This window comes from Musca domestica, unplaced genomic scaffold (assembly GCF_030504385.1).
Source record: "Musca domestica strain aabys unplaced genomic scaffold, Musca_domestica.polishedcontigs.V.1.1 39, whole genome shotgun sequence".
NCBI classification, from domain to species: domain Eukaryota; kingdom Metazoa; phylum Arthropoda; class Insecta; order Diptera; family Muscidae; genus Musca; species Musca domestica.
In genome coordinates this window covers 2,595,171-2,616,326 of record NW_026712326.1, presented here as the reverse complement: position 1 = coordinate 2,616,326, position 21,156 = coordinate 2,595,171, and the positions used below count along the sequence as shown (strand labels likewise).

General features: G+C 36.5%; 2 protein-coding genes across 2 annotated transcripts in view; one reads left to right on the top strand and one right to left on the bottom strand.

Annotated features, from left to right (window-relative positions):
* Window positions 1-18,524, top strand: part of LOC101891193 (uncharacterized) — a 29,541-nt gene extending 11,017 nt beyond the window's left edge. The window contains exons 5-10 of the mRNA XM_059126514.1: window positions 4,096-4,275; window positions 4,342-4,511; window positions 4,570-4,714; window positions 4,781-5,022; window positions 17,220-17,694; window positions 17,766-18,524. Of these exons, the coding sequence (XP_058982497.1) occupies window positions 4,096-4,275; window positions 4,342-4,511; window positions 4,570-4,714; window positions 4,781-5,022; window positions 17,220-17,694; window positions 17,766-17,914 (1,361 nt within the window). The 3' untranslated portion in view covers window positions 17,915-18,524. The remainder of the gene's footprint in view (window positions 1-4,095; window positions 4,276-4,341; window positions 4,512-4,569; window positions 4,715-4,780; window positions 5,023-17,219; window positions 17,695-17,765) is intronic.
* LOC105262106 (protein roadkill) lies at window positions 11,842-13,051 on the bottom strand. Its single transcript, XM_011296033.3, has one exon. It carries the CDS (start codon window positions 12,913-12,915, stop codon window positions 11,899-11,901), a length of 1,017 nt encoding a protein of 338 aa, XP_011294335.1. The 5' UTR covers window positions 12,916-13,051; the 3' UTR covers window positions 11,842-11,898.
* Window positions 18,525-21,156: the final 2,632 nt, after the last annotated feature.

Sequence of the window (21,156 nt, the reverse complement as noted above, 5' to 3'; positions counted from 1 at the left end):
TCAGGATTTTTTCAAAACACCCAAAAGGCTGTATACGTGGATTTTTGAGATTATTTTTTTCAAAGGATCTACAAGGCTTTAGACGTGTTTTTTATACCCCCACCCATATGGCAACAGAGGGTATATATTATTTATACGGCCAGAAGGTGCCTCACCTAAATAAAGCTTATAGACCTAAGGTCTCTTTGGATCAAATTTGGAGTCGTTCTAGCGATGTCCGTCCGTCCGGACCGTATGTTTGCCTGGTGCGCACCATAACTCTCGAAGGGAGTATCCGATTTGTTACAAACTTTGTACATCGTAATATTATTATCCAACTTAGATCGAGTTCGGAGGTGGACAATATCGGCCCCACAAACGCCTAAAATGAAAAAAAAATATTTTACTGCACAGAAAGAGAAGGGATAATCCAATTTTGCTACAACTTTGCAAATCCTTATGTTTGCATCAGCTCTTGGTCAGGTGTGAAAATAGACAATATCGGTCCAATCCATCAAGTACCTTCCCCACAAAGGGTCATTATTTTCAATAATTATAACTCTTATAAAATGTGAAATAAGCTTCCGAATCTCTTCAAATTACACACATTACAATGTTTTTATTAACCCAAGGTTTGGTGTGAAAATGGGATATGTCGGTCCACTACTTCTGGTACCTCCCCCTCAAAGGCTCAAAGTTTTGAATATCCACGAAGCTCATAAAACGCGAAATTAGCATCCGATTCCATTAGGACTTGGCACATATCAATATTTCCATAAACACAAGACCTGTTATAAAGATGGTAGAGATCGGATCATTCCTTCTGGTACCTCCCCCACAAAGGGTCAAAGTTTTGAATAACCAAAACGGTTATAAAATCTTAAATTAGCATCCGGTTGTCTTTAAATTACACACATCAAAATTTTTTTATTAATCCAAGGTCTGGTGTGAAGATGAAATATATCGGTCCACTACTTCTGGTACCTCCACCCACAAAGGGTCCAAATTTCGAATATCCCTGAGGTTCATAAAACACGAAATTAACATCCGATTCCATTCAGACTTGGCACATCTCAATATTTCCATCTACACAAGATGTGTTATAAAGATGGTAGCGATCGGACCATACCTTCTGGTACCTCCCCCACAAACAGTCAAAATTTTGAATAACCAAAAAGGATCATAGACCCGAAATAAGCATCCAACTCTCTTCACATTTCGCACAAACAAATATTTTTTCTAACACAAGATCTGTCGTGAAGATGATACATATCTGCGAACCCCTCCTGGTATCCCACCCACAAGGTATCACAATTTTCAATACTTTCATCTGTCACAACTTGCGAAAGAAGTCAGCGATTCTTCGATAACATCTGGCAACCCCACGCACTTTTCAAAATTTTCTAAAAATTATCTCATATTAAGTGAAGGAAGCAGTAGATATAGTCCAGACCTGGAACGTCGCAATATTTAAATCATATTTGTTTAGGTCCGATGGACAATATTGGCCCATACCTTCTGAACCTACTCCATAGAGACTTAACAATTTGAATAATCATAACAGAAATCAAAATATATTTAAATAATCGAACATTGGCTGAGGTTCTGTCATCTGTCGGCAAAACCGGCTGGTACTTTTTTAACCTGTGTTACAGAATTTTTAGAATTAGAATATATGGCAACCAGGAAGCCCCTCCATCTTTCCAGCCGGTGTCTCTTGAAGCTGCCACCTTCTTTGTCTGACGGCTTCGATTTCCAGGCTGAGTCCCCTTTATGTGTCGTCTTCTTTCTGTGGCCAAAGATGTCATTTTTTTCTGACAGCGCCCTCTTACAAACCTTGGACCCCACGTTCATAATTTCATGTCACTCCGTCCTGACGTCCTACACCACTTCCCCTTGGCATCTTTAATAACTACTTGAGCTTCCTACAGCATCGTATTATTCCAGCGACCCAGATTGCCATCCTTCTTCGCTTTCATCTCACTGACGAACAGTTTATCCTTAACTTCTGTCGTGATCCGCTTCCACGTGAGTATGACATTGTATGTATTCTTTACCACTTCGATGCTTCAGTGTTTGAGAGCTCTCCATTCAAGTCTCCTGGGCACCTGATACTTTTTTTCTTCCCCGCCTACTTTAACTTCAGTAATGGTGTCTTCTACTTCAACATTTTCGTTTTTACTGGACTTTTTTCCTTTGCTCTCAGCTGCTCGAGGGGCCTTTTGTGAAAAAGGCTACCTCTCAGAAAACAGTTTTACTTCCTCCTCCAAAGACTTTTCTTTGAGATATTTGTTTGAACTCTGACTGTACGTGTTCTCTCCTCAGCAGCCACCGATTTCCGTTTGAGTTACTTCACCTGATTTTATGCGACACGCCATTTATACTCATTTACATCATCCTTCAATGTTAAGTCTCGTTGAACCTTGACCTTCAATATCTGCAACCTTTCTTTAGAGCCAACATTGGCATGTACGCAAACCTTTAGGCAACAATCAAGCTTCATTTTCGTTTAATACGAGCGGAGAGCGACCATCGGCTGTTATGGCGGCCCACACCATCACCATGGCCGGCGCTTGAGTTCTGGTGGCCAACCGAAGATGTACATTTTCAGCTGACCTCTTTGGCAAGTAAACACGATCGATCATTTTGTTTGTTTAGAAACTGCTGGATAACGAAAGTTTCCTCTTCGGAGAACGGAGAAAACCAATTCGGCAGTTCACCACTTTCCAAGCCAAGCGAAGCAACTCTTTGGCTGTTTTAAGACTATTTTCTTATTCTTTCTGTTGCAGTTCTTGCACTTTTTGGAATTTCTACGGCTTTACCCCGAGCTCATTTTTCAATATTTGCCAAACGGATTATTGCGATATGTGGCCATTTTTCGGCCACTGCAACGCGGGTTTCGATCAAGTCGCTTCTTTACTTTTCGAATCATTTCTGCTGATGTTACTGTTTTCTTCTGTCCACTTCCTTGACGTCGGACTACGCTACCAGTATCGACGGTAAGGAGCGATGGTACGAGACGCAAAAGATTTATTCACATTTAAATGCTGGAGTGCTCTAACGATAGCCACTTGTGGTTGGTCCAGCCAAATGTAAAGAAATCACACTATCACGCTTGAACTCCGTCAGGAATAACTTTTTTTCTGGAAAATTCTCACCAAAATGCTTTTGTGCGCTTGTAAACAATATAATGAGCTCTCACTGGAATAATTTTAACAGCTGTCGGACGAGTGACTTAGAAATGATAGCAGTCTGAAGATGGTTGCAGTTTTTTTCATCTCAGCCTGTATATCTTCAACTGATTTCGGGTTATTTTGTACACCAAATGGCCAATATCAGTCCAAATGACGTGGATTTTGGCAAATCCGACTGAATTCAGACTAGAAACAAGTACATCGAATTCGGAGAAAATCGATTCAGATATAGCTATAGCTCCCACATATATATGTTTTATCCGATTTGGGGTTTTAAGTCCGCCACATTCGTGAAATGCATTCGGCAACAATGATATTTGGTATCAGATATCTTATAGAGCTCGGAATTTCCTTTGCCAAAATTTATCGAGATCGGCAAAGATTTGGATATAGCTCCCATATATATATATATATCCTTAATCCGATTTCAGGTTTATTGTGCAAATAATTGTTAATATCAGCCTAAATGCAGTGAATTTCGGGACGTACGTTTCCATTTGGTGGAACTCGGCTCCGATATATATTTTTCCAATATAATCCTTCTCGAAGTGATATCATGCACTCTATAGCAATGTTATTTGGTATAAAAAAATAAAAAATGTCTCCGTAAAATTTAGTGTAAATCGATTCAGAATTGGATATGCCTCCCAAGTATTAGTTCCCTCTGAAATCAAATTATAGCTGTTCTAAAGCCAAAGGTTGATGGGTGGTATGATCTACTCCAAAAAAAAAAAATACTTTTGTTACGGGAGCTCTACTAAATATGCACAGTGGTGTAGGGTATCATATAATCGGACCCGTCCTATTTTTTTTTTTTTTTTTGAAAATTTTCCTTCCTTTTTTTCTTTTCCAATTGTGGAGAGGTTTTCCAAGGTTCGGCCGGGCCGATATTTTCCTTAAAAAAATATATCTTCTTTTACAGGTCACTGCAATCACGACGATCTACATGAATATGTGCTGCGTGGTATGCGTCTAATGTGGTCCTATGTGGGCATAATATTGGATCACATAATACTTTGGTGGATCGATACACCGATATCATGCTACTCCCTGGCCCATGTGGATTCAATACGTAACTGGTTATATTTGCACAATGTTCGAGGTAAGACATCACAGGCCTAGATTTCACGACATCCAGATTCATTGAAATTTCAAACGGTCAATTTAGATATTCCCGAACCAGTTTATTCCACACTGCAGGGTATTGGTGAGATTTTGACCAATTTTGTTAGTAACAATTTGTGGGATCGCCTATTTCGTTTGACCCTAATATCGGCCACGGCGCAAACGGGAACTGTGGAACAGTTTCTGCAACAATACAAACAATCACCGAAAAATGTAAGGTGTTCGTTCATTGGCCCAAATCTAAACTTAAACTTATTTCTCATTCTTCCAGCAATTTGGCACGGCCACGGGAACAGTTTGGATTGCGATTTTCACAAATCTCATAAATTTGAGTAACAATTATTTTCAAAATTCTGATTTCACCAATTCAAGTCTGCTGCCAGTTGCCGAACAAATTCCAATACTACATAGAATAGGTAAGTAGGGTGTGTGTGTGATTAAGTTTCAATATTAATCTGTTTCGGAACTTTTTTTTTTTGCAGATCACTCGGTCCACAGTATGCGCCTGTGGGTCAAGGAAGAATGTAAAAAACTATGCAATGAATGGAAAATGGATCGCTTCTTTCAAATATTGGAAAATGATGTGCGGTTATGTCTGCAAGCATTCAGCAATTTTAAACTGCCAAAATTAACTGCCGATCTCAGTGATATCTTGATGTTGGTCTGTGTGGCGCTGCGCACCAAATTGATATGTGAGATCAATGTCAATATTGTCAAATTAAAGGTAAGTTTATTTTGCAACATTATTCCATGCACAGGGGCAGCAGGACGTTTATAGATAAATGGGCTAACCCACTGGATTTGGATTAAAAAAATTCGGTCGAGAATTACCGCTCAAATAAAAATCTTTATATGAGGGCTATACGAAGACCTGGACCTGCATAGACAATTTTCTGTCATAGGCTGTAGTACCGATTCGGAACTTCAAATACGAAATTCGAAACAATTCCGGTGAATAATGTCTCTAATATCATCAAAATACCGAATAAAGGGAGGTACCGCTGTATGGGGGCTATACTAAGACGTGGACCTGCACAGACAATTTTCCATCATAGGTTTTAGTAGCCATTACGAACTTCAAATACGAAATTTGACGAAATTCCGGTGAATAATTTCTCGAAAATCTTGGAAATACCGAATATCTCGGGTTAGCGTAATACGGATGGTATACTAAAACGTAGACCTATATAGACAATTCTCTTTCAGGGGGTAAAGTACTCACAGAGAAATCCTTGTGTAGAATTTCAAACAATTCCATTAAAAAATGTGGCTAAAATCATCAAAATACCGAATATCGGGAGGTACAGTTATATAGGGACTATACGACATCGTGAACCTACATAGACAATTCTGCTTTAGGAGGTTAGGTACTTAGAAGGAACTCCTTGTGTAGAATTTCAGGCAATTCCGTTGAAAAATATGCCTAAAATCAACAAAATACCGAATATCGGGAGGTACAGTTATATGGGGGCTATATGACATCGTGGTCCTATAAAGACAATTCTCCTCCAGGGAGTAAAGTACCCACAAAGAACTCCTTGTGTAGAATTTCAAACAATTCTATTAAAAAATGTGGCTAAAATCAACAAAATACCGAATATCGGGAGGTGCAGTTATATGGGGGCTATACGATATCGTGGACCTATAAAGACAATTCTTTTTCGGGAGATTAGGTGCTCAAAAGGAACTCCTTGTGTAGACTTTCAGGCAATTCCATTGAAAAATGTGTCTAAAATCAACAAAATACCGAATATTGGGAGGTACAGTTATATGGGGGCTTTACGACATCGTGGACCTATAAAGACAATTCTCCTCCAGGAAGTAAAGTACCCACAAAGAACTCCTTGTGTAGAATTTCAGACAATTCCATGGAAAAATATGGCTAATATCATCAAAATACCGAATATCGGAAGGTACAGTTATATGGAGGATATACGATATCGTAGAGCTATATTGACAATTCTTTTCCAGGGAGTAAAGTACCCACATAGAACTCCTTGTGTAGAATTTCAGACAATTCCATGGAAAAATGTGGCTAATATCATCAAAATACCGAATATCGGAAGGTACAGTTATATGGGGGATATACGATATCGTAGAGCTATAAAGAAAATTCTTTTTCGGGAGATTAGGTACTCAGAAGGAAATCCTTGTGTAGAATTTCAAACAATTCTATTAAGAAATGTGGCTAAAATTCTGCTTTAGGAGGTTAGGTACTCAGAAGGAACTCCTTGTGTAGAATTTCAGGCAATTCCATTGAAAAATGTGCCTAAAATCAACAAAATACCGAATATCGGGAGGTACAGTTATATGGGAGCTATACGACATCGTGTACATATAAAGACAATTCTCCTCCAGGGAGTAAAGTACCCACAAAGAACTCCTTGTGTAGAATTTCAAACAATTCTATTAAAAAATGTGGCTAATATCATCAAAATACCGAATATCGGGAGGTACAGTTATATGGGGGCTATACGACATCGTGAACCTATATAGACAATTCTGCTTTAGGAGGTTAGGTACTCAGAAGGAACTCCTTGTGTAGAATTTCAGGCAATTCCATTGAAAAATGTGCCTAAAATCAACAAAATACCGAATATCGGGAGGTACAGTTATATGGGAGCTATACGACATCGTGTACCTATAAAGACAATTCTCCTCCAGGGAGTAAAGTACCCACAAAGAACTCCTTGTGTAGAATTTCAAACAATTCTATTAAAAAATGTGGCTAATATCATCAAAATACCGAATATCGGGAGGTACAGTTATATGGGGGCTATACGACATCGTGAACCTATATAGACAATTCTGCTTTAGGAGGTTAGGTACTCAGAAGGAACTCCTTGTGTAGAATTTCAAACAATTCTATTAAAAATGTGCCTAAAATCAACAAAATACCGAATATCGGGAGGTACAGTTATATGGGGGCTATACGACATCGTGGTTCTATAAAGACAATTCTCCTTCAGGGAGTAAAGTACCCACAAAGAACACCTTGTGTAGAAATTCAGACAATTCCATTTAAAAAAGTGGCTAAAATTATCCAAATACCGAATATCGGTAGGTTCAGTTATATACAGGGGGTAAAGTACTCTGAAGGAACTCCTTGTGTAGAATTTCAGACAATTCCGTGGAAAAATTTACCTAAAATCATCAAAATACGGAATATCGGGAAAATACGGAATATCGGGAAAATACGGAATAACGGAACTTCGAACTTTACCTCCCTGATCTGTGTAAAATTTTAGTTTCCTATCTTAAACAACAATGATATTTGGTACCAGATATCAGATACAACCCAGAAATACCTCTGCCAAAATTTATCAGATTTTTCTATAGCTCCCATATATATGTTTCACCCGATTTGCGGTTTTAAGACCCTCACATGCGTAATATGCACTCCTGAAGAATGATATTTGGTACCAGACATCGGATAAAGCTCGAAAGTACCTCTTTCAAATTTTATCGAGATCGGTTCAGATTAGGATATTGCTCCCATAGATATCTTTATCCGATATCAGGTTTATTGTGCACCAAATGGCACTTCCGACGGAAAATCGGTTCAAATATGGCTATAGCTCCCATATATATTTTTCTTCCGATTTGCGGTTTTAAGCCCCGTCACATGTGTAATATGCACTCCAAAACAATGATATTTGATACCGGACATCAGGTACAGCTCGAAAATACCTTTGCCAAATTTTATCGAGATCTATTCAGATTTTTTTTATACCTTCGATATATATCTACGTCCGATTTTACGGTTATTATCCGCCATATATGTAAAAAAATCGATCATTTTTAAGAGGGAGCAAAATTCGTTCGAAATAGAGCAGATTCTACACTTGCCGAGAACTTTATTAGTTTTTGCCATACCCTTGTGGATTTCTAGGTATGTGTATAAGTTATAGCAGTAAAATCGTTTAAAGCTAAATTCAACCATTTTTTCATAATCAAATCTTATGAGTCGAATATTTTATTTTTCTGTTTTAGATTAAATTTTTCCTTGTCTTTTTTTAACATCCAAAATGCTCCCTTTTTTAAATGAATTAAAAATTTATTTTAAATACATAGTTTACTTTCGTTGAATAACATATGTGAAGATATAAAATGGTAAAATTAGTATGGCAACCCTGCGAAACGCCGGAAATACAATTCAATTCAAATTTATTGAGTCTTTGTTTGTTTTTTGTTAAACTCGAAAATTTACAATTTTGAAGTGATGAAAGAAATGTTTAAAACTATATAGTTTTGTTTTGAATGACTAACGCGTATTTTCAGCGTCTGGCTTTACTAAAATTTGTTTACTAAGGAAATACATTGGACTCCTCCCTGCAAGCATTTGGATGTGAGTTTTTAACTCCATCACCTAATATTATACTACTTTGTCGCTTCCTGCTTGTGAAACGTCGATAGTTGGTCTATTTGCAATAACAATTCTATTGCCCCACTACAATCAACTAATTTTCATCTCCAATAGTAACTTTTTTGGCACTTCCCGTAGTTTAAAGAGCGATTGTTTTGTTTTACTCCCAAAACGGAGAACAATATTAAACGAGTTCAGTTTGTCGGAGATCGGCATTGGTGCACGAATGAAAAAAACTATTAAATGAAAAAATATATTTAAATTATTTAGTGAAATATAATTGTGCCTTTTTTCAGTGTTTTTTGGTGTATGTGTTCAAATAATTTTTTAAAAAAGAAGTGATATACAAAAATAAAAAAATTAATATTATTTAGTGAAAAAATAAAATTAAATTTTGTGTTAATAACTGTGTTTTACTTATGCTTTTTGTATGTGTTTTACCTATTGTTTAATTACGCTTATTTATTTGAAATTATATTAATAAAGTTAAAGAAATAATAATTTTATTTTAAAGACTTCCAGCTCTTTTTTACTTTCTGAAGGCATTGCATATCGCATACAAATCAATAAAGTCACCAACAGTCGATGAAAACCCACGCCCTCAATCTCGAATCTTTAACCAAAAAGGTAAACCGTTCGGGAAGAAATGAACCACGCTCTCGTTACTTCCTTAAATTACCTTTATTGTAACGACTGAACGTTACTTAGTCGTCAATTTCATCTGCCACTAAAAAGTCAATGTTAAGAAGTAACGAGTGTGTGGTTCATTTCTTCCCGAACGGTTTAACTTTTTGGTTAAAGATTCGAGATCGCCGGCGAGGGTTTTCATCGCCTGTTGGTGACTCTATAGTTATGTCAGCGACAAACAATGCTTGCTGGGCTTGTTTGCAAAATGCTTATCTTACATTTTATTTCTCTGACTCTCTGACACTGGCTGCTTACATGTCTCTCTCTCGCATTCGCTCTCCCTCCCTTTCTTTCATTTCTGTTGTAAAAATATATTTTGGAGATCTCACAGAGTGTCAACTACATATTGTGAATTGTTGTTTTGGGGATTATACTTGTTCCATTCCTTCGTATTCTCTTCGTGTCGTGTGATCGTTGTTGTTCTTGTTGTTCCGTGTACATTTGCACATTTTTGCTTTGTTCTGTTGTGGGGGTATGTGTGTGTGTCTTGTTGCAGCATGACTAACTGCGTTTTGCTTATGGTTGGTGAAAGATGAAACAACCAAACAATGACCGGAAAATGCAAAGGGAAACATCAAAAAAAAACAATTGTTTGGAAGATAGATGCAAGTAAAAAATAAAAATTGTCACCTGCAGAACGGAGTAGTGAGCGAACGATGGAGCAAATACACAGTGTTGTCAAGTGGATTTTTCATTGAAAAAAAACGCGTTAAAAACTTAAGAAACTGATTAAAGAGTAGTGTTAGGCATTTTATTATATGTTTCCAGTCGAGGTAAGGAAAGTTGTAAAGGTGACCATTTCAACGGGGAATATAATTATATTTTACACGATATTTAACCATTTACTTTTTTTTAGTTAATGATTTACAAAAAGCATCATCTATAAAAAACTGAGAAAAAATTGTCAACGTTATATTGATCATTGACCAATTATATCAAATTTAACTATAAAAATATGCGGCAAACTGTTGTAAACTTCGAATTTTTCACAACTTTTGTCGGTATTTCGGCATTTGACCGATCAGTAACGAAAAGTCAAAAATCGGGCGGCCCGTCTGCCACTGTGCATATTTAGTAGAGTTCCCGCAACAAAAGACTGTATATTGGGTAGTGATCACACCAACTATTAACCTTTGGCCTTAGAGCACTAATATATGGGAGGCATATCCAATTCTGAATCGATTTTCAGCAAATTTGAGCATGATATTACTTCGGAGCCGAGTTTCGCCAAATGGAAACGTATGACCCGAAATGCAATCCATTTGAGCTGATATTAGCCATTATTTGCACAATAAACCTCAAACCTCAATCTCATCAAATCTTAGCCGATCTCGATAAAATTTGGCAAAGGTATTTCCGAGCTCTATAGGATATCTGATATCAAATATCATTGTTGTTAAATGCATATTACGAATATGGGGGACTTAAACACCATAGCGGATGAAACATAGTCAAGTGCTATAATTTTTAATTTTTTTTTTTTTAATTTTATTGAATGAAAGCAAAAAATGTGGGAAATAGCATCAAATTAAACGGCCAACGGACGCTCAATATAAAAATCAGACGCTTAATATAAAAATCACAATTAAAGAAAGGAATAACTACTAAAAATGTCAAAAATCCAAAATTTTTGTTTCAATATTATATTCCATAGACCTTTCCAAAAATTTGCATATTGGCATAGCGGTTTAAATCAGTTGACATTAGGTGCGTCTGGTTACCCTAAAGTTTGTAACAATTGTTACAAATTGTTACTGGAAGTCGTCTGTTAACCCAAAAGTTTTGCAAAAGAGAGCGGTTGGAGAGAGAAATTTTGACAGTTCTTTCAGTGAGAGTTTGCAAATTCTTGCTGGAAAAATTTCTTCTTGCAATCGCTTGCAACTCTTCTTCTTCTCATTCATCGGCATTCAATCAGATGTTTTCTATTGTTTGTTTATTTATTTTTGTGCTTTCAATTTGAAAATATTTTTTTGGAATTAGCAAGACTAATAGTTTTTGGAGAACAACTTTACAAAATGTGAAAAACGTAAATGTTAATATATAATAAGAAAATAAAACACTATTTTCAACATTTTTATTTAAAAAACTTGTAAAATTAGTATTGCTTCCTTTGTTTTAATTCTCCTTATGGGGGACAAATTGGTTTGTTTTGACAAATCAGCTGATTAGTTGCAAGCTTCTGCAGGAATACCGTCTGTTTACTTTTCGCATTTTCCTTGCAAAAGAGAATAAAACTACCTTACTCTCTCAGAAAGAAGTTACTGGACAATTCCTGCAGGAAAAGTAACCAGACACACCTATTGGTACCCATGTTGTTACCATATCAAGTACCAACGGAGGTATTTTCACAGGGTTGCCATATTTTGACTCTGTTTTGTCCTATCTTTACACTTCCATGTATTCGATGTTAACACGTGAGGGTACCCTTGTATAATTTTGCCATGTCATCATGCATACCACCATTTCTGGTGAGAAAATATAGGGAGAACATTTTCAAATTAGACACCAACACTTCTTTATTATTTTGCCTCCATCGCAAGGAATAATTTACAAACGATTAGTAATATTTAACTTTAAAACTTCTAAGCATAATTGCGGATTTGTCTCTTCAAGATTTTTCCAGTTTGATGTGCTTGTGACGGATCTAATATTGTTTACAATATATTGTACAACCTCACCCTCAATTCGTTCATTGCAAATCCTCTTTGCCAGAAGGAGAATGTCACATGCTGTGTCATATGAGATCGCTTCCATCAAATGTTGCTCACAAATTGTTTTCAAGTCCATCAGAGCATAGCGATCAGCAATAGGCAAAAGTTTTGCCGCCAAATTCTTGGGTGTTTCATTGGCGCTGTAAATGAACGATAACAATTCCCTCATTGTCTCGGCGTCCACGTCATCAATTGGCACACGATTTGTTTTAGCTTCCGATAAATTACAGCGAAACATGGCAGCAAAAACTTCACTTCGGGCACTTAGTATACTTTTGTGGGCTTTGAATTCGTCACCTTCGCTTGATATGATAGTCACGTCGCTAAAGTCTTCATTTTGTAAAAGGTTGGCAAAGTCCTTTTTCAGGTTATATAATCTTTCGTTATTGTCGTACGTTGAGCTGTTGTGCCTTGCTACAGTGTTTTCAATATAAAGGATCACTTGTATGTGATCGAAAGGAAATGAATTTATCTTCTTCAAAATGTCCGTCGATGTTCTGAACTGCATGAGTTCTCCTTTATTTACCTTCTCTCTCTTTATAGGACCAAATATTTCTTCGCCTTTAGAGTTCCGAACAGACAATGTCATATCAAAACATGTGTCAGCCATTTTCGTTGAGGCCAAACATATGCCGAATTCTAGCTTCGAAGCAGACTGCACTAATTCAATATCCCAGTGGGATTGGACATATTTTTTAAGTATTACAATTCGAGGCGATCGTAAAGTAGTTATTTCTTTATATAGTGACCAATTTTTAATTAACCACATGTGTTGGTAATCCGCCTTTTCAATCGTAGTTATAGTTGATCCACCGAACATTATTGATTTGCTGCTGTTTTCGTTTGCTTGCATTTTCTGGGTGCTTTCCAAAAGGAATTATGTTTCTTGATGACCACAAACTGCGGGTGCGTCCGTTTGCAACGTATGTTCTCCAAAAGAGGTTACGTCTCCCTATGACAAGAAAATACTGACGTATTCGTTTACCCAACAATTTGCAATAAGCTCTGTTCGTGTACTCTGAGAGTACATACAATCATCTATGAGCAGCCTCGAACGAAAAAGTGTAAACAAAGCACGCGTATTCTCTCTCTCTCTCTCTCAATTTTCATTTCCCATACCAAATAACAAGTATCGGTCGGTTTTGCCGACAGACAGTGTTGCCAACATTTTGAGAGCTAAAAGCGTAATTAAAAACCAGAAAAGCGTAAATGGCGTAAAAAAATTCCTTAAAAAAGCGTAAAAAGCGCTATGTATTTTTTTCTTACCAAAATGCCGAAATTGTCAAGAAAACACTTTTTTTAAAACTAAATACTGTTTTATTCAAAAATTCAGATCGTATCTTATATAAACATTTCATGTATATAAGCGAATACATATTTTAAAAAATTGAGATCGTATCTTATATAAATATTTCAGGTATATAAGTGCATACATATTTTTAAAAAATATGATATATTAGGAACATTTTATATGTGTTTAAAACTTACAGACATATACATTTTTACAAACAATTATGCTCATCTATAAAGCCCATAGTTTCAAATGCAGTTGAAATGTCTGCATCAGTTTCTTCATTTTGCCATAAGATAGTTTGTAAAAAATAGTTTGACTTTTTGTAAACTTCTTGTGTAGAAATTTTTTTACAGACATTTGACGGCAGGTCATATTTGTCACAGCACGCATTCTCTCGACGAAGGCCATATTTAATATGTAAAATAGAATTTACAGAATTTAATGATAATCTGTTTCTGATTTTCGATTTATATAAATTCATAGCACTGAATGCTCTTTCTACTTCTGCATTTGAGTATGGGAAGCTTAACAGTTTTATAACGAATTCTGATAAATCTTGAAAGGGATTTTGCCCTATGGAATCTTTGAACTCATTTACTTCTATCCAGAAAAGATCTGTTCGATCTTTATTCTTCCATTCACAATTTCTGATGTTATCAATACTAAGTTCCATGTTAGAAATGACATCCACGTCTTTAATATAAGATTTAATAAATGTCAGTATTACGACAATAGTTATATAGAATATTTTTTACACTAAACAATGATATCTTTTGTAGTGTTTCAAAGTTGGTTGGAAGTTTACATCGGATTTCGTATACAAGATGTTTGGTGAATATAATACATTTTTCTTTAATTGTTTTCTTTTCGTCTTCTGAAATCAAGGAATCTTTACACGCTTTTTCAAAACTATGCCCAAGGTAGCAAAATTCGTCTAAAGAATTTTCAATAGGATCTTCGAAATAATTAAAACTTTCTGACTCTATAATAATTTTGTTGGTTAAACTTTTAAGTAAACGATACAGGTCACAATGTAATTTTACTTGATCTGCGTTGTCTGCTTCAAAGGCCAAATTTACTCTTTGAACTTCACCCAATATTGAACTTGAATATGTTAGATAAATAAAATTTTTCTGATCGTTGTACATATTTCTTAGTAATGTCAAAACATACTCCTTTTGCTTGTCATGGATAACATTAAAATGAGTTTTAAGTTCCAACCACATGCCTAATATACGCTTCACAGCCTTTTCGATGGACATCCATCTAGTGTCAGAAACTCTTGGTATTTTATACGGATCTAGTGCGTCGCTATTAAGTAGCTTAAAAATTTTGGCATACGCGTTTTGACGCATTGAAGAATTGCAAAACCATTTATAAGTTTCGCTGATTAAAAATTCCAAATTGTTTGGTAAATGTTCGCCTGTTGCGGCACATACAGCTAATTGTAGCGAATGACACACGAATTATCGATCAAATGGGGAGCCAGGATATTATTAACTATATTTGCACATTTTGTGCGATGCAGCGAAAAGTTTGCTGCTTTGCTGTCAGCGAACTCCAATTTGCAAACTTCTGCCAAATGATTCACGGCCAGAAATGACGAATGTACAGCAACATAAAGGGAAAGTCTTCCTTGAGCCTTTTGCATCTCACTTGCTTCTTTTGGAATAAACGATATTTCCGTCTGCTTTACATTCACTCCACCAAAAGGTTGCAATAGTTTCGTGTGCTTCTTGGTACGGGAGTGTCTTACCAAATCGTTATACCGTGCCAGAATTTCTGTCCTGCAGTATAGGCAAGCAGCTTTTGTCGTATCATTTGTAGGGCGCAGCCATTTCATCTTTCTTTCTCCCAAGCCGTTCTATATTTTTGCAAATGTTTATCCACCTGTAAGAATCAATGTAAACATTTACGTTTATTCTGTAAACTCGTACCACAAAGCAGCCCTGTATGAACTTACGTTTTTTTCTCGTTCATTTTACTTTTCCTTCAATTGGTTTATAACATACAAAATTCGTTTTATTTTGCTTTATTAAAAAAGGGTAAGAGTGTATACAAAAGAACTGACAAGAATGAAAGACACTTTAAGAATTTGCAGTAAAGAACTTGCGATAAGTAGATGCCATACTATCAAATATATATGCCGTACTATCAAAATATTCGAATGTATGAACATTGCAACATTTTAAAATCTAAAACCCGCTAAAAGCACCAACAGAAAAGATGAAAAGCGTACGTACAGTGCTTTTTTTTCGTTTCGCGCTATGCCCACTATTTTGGCGTTTTGGAGGTTCTAAAAAGCACCATAAATAGCGCGAAAAGCACTAAGTTGGCATCGCTGCCGACAGATGTATACCCTCAGCCAATGTACGATTACTTAAAAATATTATGACTTCTGTTATGATTATTCAAATGTTTAACCCCTTATGGAGTAGGTTCCGACGGAATGGGCCAATATTGGCCATTTCGTATCGGACCTAAATAAATATGATATAAATATTGCGACGTGCCAGGTTTGGACTATATTGGTAACGTCCTTCACTTTACATGACATACACTGGTGGTCAAAACTAAAGCAACTGAAATTACAAGGAGAATGGATGCCCTGTAACTTTTTCAAAAATTAAGCTTGGTACATCGTAATATTATTCTCAAATAAGGATCGAGTTCGGAGACAAAATGTCAACATTTTCAAAAAAAATAATTTACTGCACAGAAAGAGAAAGGATAATCCGATTTTGCTCCAACTTTGCATATCCTAATATTTGCGTCAGTGCTAGGTCTGGTGCGAAAATGGACAATATCGGTCCACTCCATCAAGTACTTCCCCCTCAAAGGGTCAAAATTTTGAATAATTACAACTTTCATAAACTGTGATGTAAGTGTCCGATTGTCTTCAAAATTCACGCATCCCAATATTTTTATTAACCTAAGATCTGGTGTTAAGATAGACAATATCGGTCCACTCCTTCTGGTACCTCCCCCACAAAACATCGAAATTTTCAAAAAATATATTTTTTGCACAGAAAGAGAAAGGATAATCCGATTTTGCTCCAACTTTGCATATCCTAATATATGTGTCAGTGCTAGGTCTGGTGCGGAAATGGACCATATTGGTCCACTCCATCAAGTACCTCTCCCACAAAAGGGCGAAATTTTGAATAATTACAACTCTCATAAAATGTGATGTAAGTGTCCGATTGTCTTCAAATTTCACACATCCCAATATTTTCATTAACCCAAGGTCTGGTGTGAAAATGGAATATATCGGTTTAGGCCTTCTGGTAGCTCCCCCACAAAGGGTCTAAATTTTGAATATCCATGAAGGTCATAAAACGAGAAATATACATCCGATTCCTTTTAGACTTGGCACTTCTGAATATTCTTATCAACACAGGATCTGTTTAAAAAACGGTAGAGATCGGACCATTCCTTTTGGTATCTCCCCTACAAAGGTGTAAAAATTTGAATATCCATGAAGGTCATAAAACGCGAAATAAGCATCACACATCCCATTATATCTACTAACACAAGATCTGTTGTGAAGATGGGATATATCGGTCCACTCCACTCCTGGTACCTCCCCCACAAAGGTTCCAAATTTTGAATATTCATGAAGCTAATAAAAATCGAAATGAACATCCGATTCCATCAAAACAAGATCTGTTATAAAGATGGTAGAGATCGGACCATTTCTTTTGCTACCTGCCCACAGAGGGTTCAAGATTTTGAAAAACACAACACACAGACTGGAGCCCAAATAAAAAATTATGGGGATTCCCCCATAAATACCTAGTGAAGATAAAACTCATTCTCTTGCTCTCACTCGCTCTCTCTCTCTCTTTTGTTCCATCCCACAGAAAACCACCGACGAATGTGTTCAAGTACTCTCCGATGTTTGTCGCCTGCTGAGTTTAGCGAATTTTACCCTCTGCTTTCCAGCCGGCACGTATTGGCAGCGCAACACATACGACAATGAGAAATCCAGTGAATATGTAGCCTACGTTCTGGATCAGATAATGTTGCCCTGCATTAAGGCCACCAAAGATGTTGTGATCTTGAAATTGATATTGAAAATTATCTGTGAAGCCTGGTTGGACTATATTTATCAGCGGCACATACGATTCAGCGTGAATGGAGCCGTCCGGCTGTTGAATGATTTCGACGATGTACGCGAATGGATATTAAGCTGTCCGCTGTTGGAACAATTGCATTTGGAAAAGCTAAGTAATCACGAGGTGTTGCGCATGTGCAAGGGCGTGGGAAAAATTTTGCTCCGAAAACCCGAAGATATTATTGCCATCTCGCAGTCGCCGACATTTGACAAGAAAACAAGTGAGTAGCTTATGTAGGCATTTGGCTGAGGATGTTGATCGATTTTTTTCGTAATATTTTTTTGTTTATAGCTGGAGGCGATGGCGGTGATGCCGCACTGCAAGAGACTCAATTGCCCTCCGAAATGTTTGTCTCAAATCAAAAACACTGGCTACAATTGCGCGCCAACAAGTCAACATTTCTGTTTTTTCCTCTTTGCTGTGGAGATTCGAATGTTTAAATGACATTTGCATAATTTAGATATGGTTACTTAATTAGTTATGGTTACTTAATTAGATATGGTTACTCAAACAGATATGCTTATTTAATTGAATCTATGCGAAGATGTCCTGCAATCTAGCCGTATCGGTTTTACATAGTTACGCAAAGGGATTTTTTTGCCGCAATGAAGCTTTAATAAAATCTTTGAGATATTAATTTTATTTGAAAAGAAAAAGTAGCAAGACTTTGAGTTCGATCGGACCGCATTAGTATCCTAATAACCTGAAATAAAAATTTATAACTGATTTGATTGAAAATTGGAGAGAAAACTTTCGAAATACCGAAAGTGAGGGGGGGCAATCTCAAAAAGTGGACCTTATGTAGGAAATCGAAATGGTAAATGACAGCTAATCAGGCGAATCGAGAATCTATACCAAAAAGTGGACCTACATTGAATACTTTTTTGCGAGAAGTCCAGCAACCCACCGAAAATTAGAAAATTACAACAAAGAAGAAAACACACGTGAACATACTGGGCTGCGCCGGACAAAATTATTCACAGTCCTCATTATTATACCCTCAGCCATATGGCTAGAGATACGGTCAAAACGTGCCTCATCGAAATAACTGTTTTAGACAATATGTCTCTTTGGATTAAATCCGTTTCAGAACATTTGGAGTCGATCTAGCGATGTCCGTCCGTCTGAGTGGCTCGATAACTCACGAAGGGAGTTTTCGATTTGCTCCAAACTGCGTCGAAATTTTCAAAAAAAATATATATATTTACATTTTTCTAGGTCAAGTGCGAAAATGGACAATATCGGTCCACGTCATCCAATACCTCTCCCACAAAGTGTCAAAATTTTGAATAATTATAACTTCTATAACATGTGATGTGAAAGTCCGATTGTCTTCAAATTACACACATCGCAAAATTTTTATTAGTCAAAGGTCTGTTGCGAATATGGTATATATCAGTCCACTCCTTCTGGTGTCTCCCCCACAAAGGGTCAAAGTTTTGATTAGAAAATCCGAAATAAACATCAGGTTATCGTCATATTTCACACATCGCATTATTTCTACTAACATAAGATCTGCTGTGAAAATGGAATATTACGGTCTACTCCTTCGGGTACCTCCCACACAAAAGGTCGAAATTTTAAATATCCATGAAGCTCATAGAACGCGAAATTAACATCCGATTCCATTCAGACTTGACACATCACAAGATCTGTTATAAAGATGATAGATATCGGATAATTTCTTCTGGTTCCTCCCCAGCAAAAGATCAATGTTTTGAATAACCAAAACGATTATAAAATCTGAAATAAGCATCCGGTTCTCTTCAAATTACACACATCACACAATATTTTTATTAACCCAAGGTCTGGTGTGAAGATGGAATATAACGGTCCACTCCTTGTGTTACCTCCCCACCAAAGGGTAAAAAATTTTGAATATCCATGAAGCTCATAAAAACGCGAAATTTACATCCGATTCCATTCGGACTTGGTACAGCTCAATATTTCCATCAACACAAGACCTGTTATAAAGATGGTAGAGAACGGACCATTTCTTCTGGCATCTCCCCTACATAGGGTTGAATATTTTGACTCTCTTTAAATTTCACACATTCCAAATAGTTTTGCTAACGCAGACCTGTTATGAAGATGATATGCATCTGTCAATCCCTTCTGGTACCTCACACACAAAGAGTCACAAATTCCAATATTTTTATCTGTCATAACTTGCGAAACAAGTCGGCGACTCTTTACAACTTGATATGTCTAAATATTTCTCTTAGCCAGAAATCTGATGTGAATATGTAATTTATCAGAATTTATGATTCAATACTTCGGTCCGCTATATCTGGCAACTCACGCATATTTCCACATTTTCCAAAAATTTGCTTATTTGTCATATAAAGTATAGGAAGTAATCGAATTGGTGGTCTTTGGCACGAATTATGGCCTTCAAACGGCCAATAAAACCGTCACACGCTGCCTGAATGTTTCTCTGCAGTATTTTGGCGCTTGCTTGAGGTAATCGACACTTTGGTATTTTTTAGTGCCAACCTTGCTTTCCAAAACACTCCAGACACAATAGTCCAACGGATTGGTATCCGGAGGTTTTTGTGGCCATTGTGCGCTTGAAATGAAGCGAGGAACCTCTTTTTGTAACCATTCTTGGGTTGCGCGTTCTGAGTGATGAGACATATTGGAATGTCCAAGGTCTGCGGCCAAAATGTTTGCGTGCCTAAGGCTTTAATACACTTTCACCCTCCAGAATATTTTCGCAATAATCAGGCATGTCACAGAATGTAAAATCGTTCAAGAGTGAAAACGAAAACGGTTTTAGCTTCTCTAAAAAACGGAAAACGCAAAAATTTTGCGTTTTGATATCACTTTCAAAAAGCAGGGTGAAATTGAAATATTTAATGATTTTAACGTAAAAAATAAACAGAAGACACATACATTTAACAGAAAATATTGTATTAACCAAATTCTCTTAGAATGAACATGTTTTTGGAATTTATTTTACAAAAAATCTATTATTTGGTGGTGATATCAATCAATATGTTTTCAGTGAACACGAGAACAGTTTAATCAGGATTTGCGGATTGTATAAAAGTGTCGATGGAGTTGGTGGTGCAGTAAGCTTTGCGGATTTTGTAAGTGAATTAGACTTCAGTTGTTCTGAAAAAGAAAACTTTGATTCGTCATCATCTACACATATTCCAAGAACTCGAAAATCAAGTCAATTAGTTTTAAGTGAATCTGAAAACGAAGAGCTTAATTTTTCACCCTCAACTTCAAAGCAGACCACTTCGATTTTAAATAAAAAAGATAGACCAAGATCATGCATTCCAGCTGCTTTTAAAAATGTTTCTACATTGGCAATTGATCCAAGAACACCAACATTGGAAGAAAACCGTTCGCGAACACCTATTCAAAAACGATTTGAAATAAAAGCTTATCGTGTTCTCCGCCATCTACACCAATAAGACAAGTGTCGGGCAGCCTAACAAAAGCAAAACCCACGCCTGCAGTAAAAAGACCCCGGGCAAGAACTCCCTCAAACCAAGATCTAAATGCGCTTTTAGTTGAGGAAAATTCTCATTTACAAAACTTGGAAAAAATTTGTAAAATTCTAGAAGGTAACAGTAAGGAAATGAAAAAACAAACTGAAAAGTTGGACAGACTTTGTAACATCCTGGAAAAAAGTATGTGGAAGAGCAGTTACATAATATTGAAATGCAAA

Bases quoted from the DNA above. Each gene is read 5' to 3' on its own strand.
- LOC105262106 (XM_011296033.3), bottom strand. From the start codon at position 12,915: ATGCAAGCAAACGAAAACAGCAGCAAATCAATAATGTTCGGTGGATCA.